The sequence below is a fragment of the Heterodontus francisci genome, chromosome 45, assembly GCF_036365525.1.
Source record: "Heterodontus francisci isolate sHetFra1 chromosome 45, sHetFra1.hap1, whole genome shotgun sequence".
Lineage (NCBI taxonomy): Eukaryota > Metazoa > Chordata > Chondrichthyes > Heterodontiformes > Heterodontidae > Heterodontus > Heterodontus francisci.
The window spans coordinates 13,109,528-13,114,349 of NC_090415.1; the positions used below are offsets into that span (position 1 = coordinate 13,109,528).

The 4,822-nt window shown below is 49.4% G+C and overlaps 3 protein-coding genes across 3 annotated transcripts; 2 read left to right on the plus strand and 1 right to left on the minus strand.

Annotated features, from left to right (window-relative positions):
* Positions 1-320: 320 nt before the first annotated feature.
* On the plus strand, positions 321-845 carry LOC137356409 (histone H1-like). The gene is made up of 2 exons (XM_068022298.1): positions 321-459; positions 598-845. The coding sequence occupies exons 1-2, from the start codon at positions 321-323 to the stop codon at positions 843-845; spliced, it is 387 nt and encodes a 128-aa protein (XP_067878399.1).
* Positions 846-1,603: 758 nt separating this feature from the next.
* Positions 1,604-1,923, plus strand: LOC137356228 (histone H4). Its single transcript, XM_068022101.1, has one exon. The coding sequence runs from the start codon at positions 1,612-1,614 to the stop codon at positions 1,921-1,923; it is 312 nt and encodes a 103-aa protein (XP_067878202.1). The 5' UTR covers positions 1,604-1,611.
* A 1,610-nt stretch (positions 1,924-3,533) lies between these two features.
* On the minus strand, positions 3,534-3,890 carry LOC137356458 (histone H2A-like; the record flags this gene model as incomplete). Its single annotated transcript, XM_068022351.1, has 1 exon — positions 3,534-3,890. A coding segment is annotated over exon 1 (357 nt), but the record flags the coding sequence as incomplete, so codon positions are not given.
* Positions 3,891-4,822: the final 932 nt, after the last annotated feature.

Sequence of the window (4,822 nt, forward strand, 5' to 3'; positions counted from 1 at the left end):
GACCAGAGAGAAACGCAGAGAGGCAGCAGGAGCCGGGAGCTGACAGCAGGTTGTCTCCGCCCCGTCCGCTCGCTGCCTTTAAGTTGCTCAGTGCCGCCACCACCTGCTTCATTTCTGACCCAGTTCTGACCGACAGAGAGACTTTGTGCAGAGTCCTGGACATGACCGAAACTGCAGCCGCCGAAACTGCTCCTCCAGCCGCCGCCGCTACAGTCAAGACTCCCAAGAAGAAGAAGGCGGCTCCTCGGAAGGGGTCAGGCGGTCCCAAGTTGGGCGAGCTGATCCTCAAGACTGTGGCGGAATGCAGTGTCCGCGGTGGGATGTCACTGCAGGCAATAAAGAAGGCTCTGCGTGTTAAAGGTGTCGATGTGGAGAAGAGCAAGTTCCCAATCAAGCAAAGTATCAAGCGGCTTGTGACGAAAGACTTCCTGGTGCAGACGAAGGGCACGGGGGCCTCCGGCACCTTCAAAATCGCGAAACAGGAAAAGAAGGGAAATGTGGTGAAGAAGATTAAGACAGGAGCAGCCAAGAGATCTTTAGTGAAGAAAACAGCTGCCAAGAAACAGATCACAAAGAAAACAGCCAAGAAATCCCCAGGGAAGAAAATAGTCGCCAAGAAAGTGAGCAGCAAGAAGACAGCAGCCAAGAAAGTGAGCACCAAGAAGACGGCAACGCCAAAGAAGGCGGTAAAGAAAGCAACGCTTCCAAAAAAATCTCCAGCGAAGAATGCCAAAAAAGCCAAGAGGGCAACGGGCGGAAAGCCGCCCAAGAAAGTTCAATCATCAAGGGGCGTGAAGAAGCCGAAAGCAGCAAAGGCTCAGAAAGCAGCCCCTGGAAAGAAGTGAAACAGCACGGGAAACTTGTAGACATCTGAACCCAAAGGCTCTTTTCAGAGCCACCCACGTCTCTCAGGAAAGAGCTGATCCCCCGATCAAATGATCCCTGTCCCGCAGTCGTGTGCACATTTCACCTAGAAATGATTTGAAGTAAATCCAGGTTCCCTGGTGACTCTCAACCCAGCCCTTCCTCACTCTCTGCAACAAATCAGGGATGTCCGGGCCTCACTGTACCCGGGTATATGTTCGGTGAAGTCTCAGTTCATGCTCGTTTCAGGGTGACAGCCTGTAACACAGTAACACGGGCGAGATACCCCGCGTCATATCTCAAACCCCAATACATGATTTTGTATAATTCAGCTGGGGTTCGGTTTCAGTAAACTGTTCAATCCGTCTGGGAGGAGAGGTGTGCCGAAACAGGTTGACTTGTGATCGGAAGCACTGCACTTAGGCGGGTGTATTACGAACTTTTAATTGTAACAGATCCTTATTTAAAGCGCTAATTTCTGTTATCAGTGACTATCAATGCCGAATCTCCATGTTTTATGCTGAGCTCTAATGTCGAGACTGTTTTTTTTTTGAATTGGCGGTTCGAGCAAGTGGGAGGCGGAGCGAGAGGATGAAAGACATTTCTCTGCTCTGTCTGTCACTCAGTTTCCTCCAGACCCGCCTCTGGCTCTCTGTCTCTTTCTCAGTCAGGTCGGGGCAGACTGTATAAAAAGGCAGCAGAAACTACTCGTTTCTCATTCAGAATCGGTTTGTCGGAAGAAGCGTCATGACAGGAAGAGGTAAAGGAGGCAAAGGACTGGGTAAAGGCGGAGCAAAGCGGCACCGCAAAGTGCTTCGTGATAACATCCAGGGCATCACCAAGCCAGCAATTCGCCGGCTGGCTCGCCGTGGCGGAGTGAAGCGCATCTCGGGTTTGATCTATGAGGAGACCCGCGGGGTGCTGAAGGTTTTCCTGGAGAATGTGATCAGAGATGCGGTCACCTACACTGAGCACGCCAAGCGCAAGACGGTCACCGCCATGGATGTGGTGTACGCTCTGAAACGCCAGGGCCGCACTCTCTATGGATTCGGCGGCTAAACAAATCCACCTTGTCTACCAAAAACAAAAGGCTCTTATAAGAGCCACCCAAAACCTCATATAGAGATAAGTGACCTTGAAACTGCAGCGGTGATGTCTTGGGATGTGAAATTGTTGTAGCTCATCCAATGTTATGTGGACTTTATCAGATCAGTATTGGGTTGCATTTGATCATGTCCATTGCCGACCTGAACTGCCGGTAAAGATGTGGAAACGGATTTACTCCCGTTGGAGTAAGAAATGGCTGGAGCTTTATTCCCGCCAGAGACCGAACAGGGAATGAATCCCAATTCAAACCGTGTTGGAAGACACAGAGGGGGATCCAGGGCGGAAAAAAATCACGCTAAAAGCAATGAGATTTTATAATCGTTCCCGCCGAATTAGGTTTTATTTAATCTTTGAGTAGTTTGCTAATTTGAAATTGGGGGGCTTTTTGAAATTGATGAAATTTCTGCTGCAGTTCAACCAATCAGGGAGCAGCAATTCCCACCGCCCTTTTCCATTACAGACATCGTTTCAAATTGGATGATGGACGGGGCTTCATCCAATCACAACATTAGGGCGGTCCTTCGACTGTCTTAAATAGGCAGTCCCTGAGCAGCTTCAGCATTAAACGTGACATTGTGTAAGGTCTCCGTAGATAATGGCCAGAACCAAGCAGACAGCGCGCAAATCGACCGGAGGGAAAGCTCCGCGCAAGCAGCTGGCTACCAAAGCGGCCCGCAAGAGCGCTCCAGCCACGGGCGGAGTGAAGAAGCCTCACCGTTACAGACCCGGCACTGTGGCTCTGAGGGAGATCCGCCGCTACCAGAAATCCACCGAGCTGCTCATCCGCAAACTGCCCTTCCAGCGCCTGGTGCGGGAGATCGCACAGGACTTCAAGACAGACCTGCGCTTCCAGAGCTCTGCCGTCATGGCCCTGCAGGAGGCCAGCGAGGCTTACCTGGTGGGGCTCTTTGAGGACACCAACCTGTGCGCCATCCACGCCAAGCGAGTCACCATCATGCCCAAAGACATCCAGCTGGCACGCCGCATCCGCGGGGAGCGAGCCTAAACTGACCCTGCCCTGAACTGAGTTCGGCATCAAATACCACAACGGCTCTTTTAAGAGCCACCAAATCGACCAAAGAAAGAGTTGTGATCTCTTGTTCATTCCAGCACATAAACGTCTCAGAAGGTTTTGACCAGTTATTTACTAATAGCCGGGAGACACAATTACTTTTGTCTGCATCCGGTAGCTGGAGATTTCATGACGTGTCAGTTGTAAGATCTAGAGTAGCGATACCAATGTGCACAGCGCATTTTAATAGACCGGCGATCGTTTTAGGACTGAACAAATGTTTGTGGTACATAAAGGGTAGAATGGTAAAAGTGCCTTTCCAATAGGGTCTGAGGGAATTAAAATGCATTTCATCTTATGAGCAACTAAATGCTAAAATCCAGTACACTTCATTCCAACACAAAACAACGATAACAGTATAATATTACAGTCTTTCAGACAGTAACCAGCCCTTTCACAGATAAAGTGGGTGGCTCTGAAAAGAGCCTTTGGGTTCACAGATTCAAGTCAGTCCGCTTCACTTGCCCTTCGTGCTCGGAGCGCTGGTTTTCTTGGGCAGCAGCACGGCCTGGATATTAGGCAGCACCCCGCCCTGAGCGATGGTCACCCCTCCCAACAGCTTGTTCAGCTCCTCGTCGTTGCGGACGGCCAGCTGCAGGTGTCTGGGGATGATACGGCTCTTCTTGTTGTCCCGGGCCGCGTTGCCGGCCAGCTCGAGGATTTCAGCTGTCAGATACTCGAGCACAGCAGCCAGATAGACCGGGGCTCCGGCACCCACCCGCTCAGCATAGTTCCCCTTTCTGAGGTGGCGGTGAACACGGCCGACCGGGAACTGCAATCCAGCCCGGGAGGAGCGAGACTTGGGTTTGGCCCGAGATTTACCACCGGTCTTCCCTCTTCCAGACATTGCAACAATCTCACAAACACTTTCACGAAGAATGCTGAGATCCGCCCACATTCCTCCTCCTTGTACCTTCTGGAGGAATGGTGTTGGGGACACTGCTGATTGGTCAGTCAGCACTCGGTGTCATTGTGCTGTACATGTAACCAATCAGAGAGCTGCTCAATTCACCAATCACAAGAATTGAGAGCGAAAAATAAGAGCGTGAATTTGTCAGCCTCCCAACGATATTTCACATTTGAAAAGCCCGCCAATATATTTGTAAAACAAGGGGCGGCTTCAATGTTGAATATTACATTTATAGGTCACATTGTTTTCCAGAAAACATTGTAAACACTTTTAATTTTTTTTATTCCACATTTTGTCCCTGATTGTTCCAGATTCGCTTTTGTAATCCGCCATGTATTCTGCTTTATTCTTTTCTTTTTATGATACTGTCTGTAACCAGCGGCTGAAAGCCTCATTCACAGTATCCTGCAACCGGACACTTTTCAGGTCAATTTTCATAATAATTCTACATCACTGATTATAGATTGATCCCTTTTCGTGGAGGACAAAAGAGGAGTAGAGATATTCTGTGTTATGTGCCAAAAAACCTATCTGCCGACATCCCTGACCTTCTGACTCCCTCTGTTACTGTCTCTTCAATTATTTCAATTTTGTTGGAACTGGCCCGTTACTTTTTCATTCTCTACCTATCATTCCACCGCACATCTATTTAGGTCCAGGCAGACTAGGTGGTCGGGTGGTTAACGTGATTGACAACTAATTCATTGAGCTCTGCCTGCGTGGCTTCAAATCGTTTGTCTGTGAAATGTTTCTCTTAGCTGGTTGTCACTGAAGATCACCGACTTCAGATGTCTTTTTAAGAATGTGCTGGGTCTTTCATTCTGAACAAGAACAAAGAACAGTACAGCACAGGAACAGGCCCTCCAAGC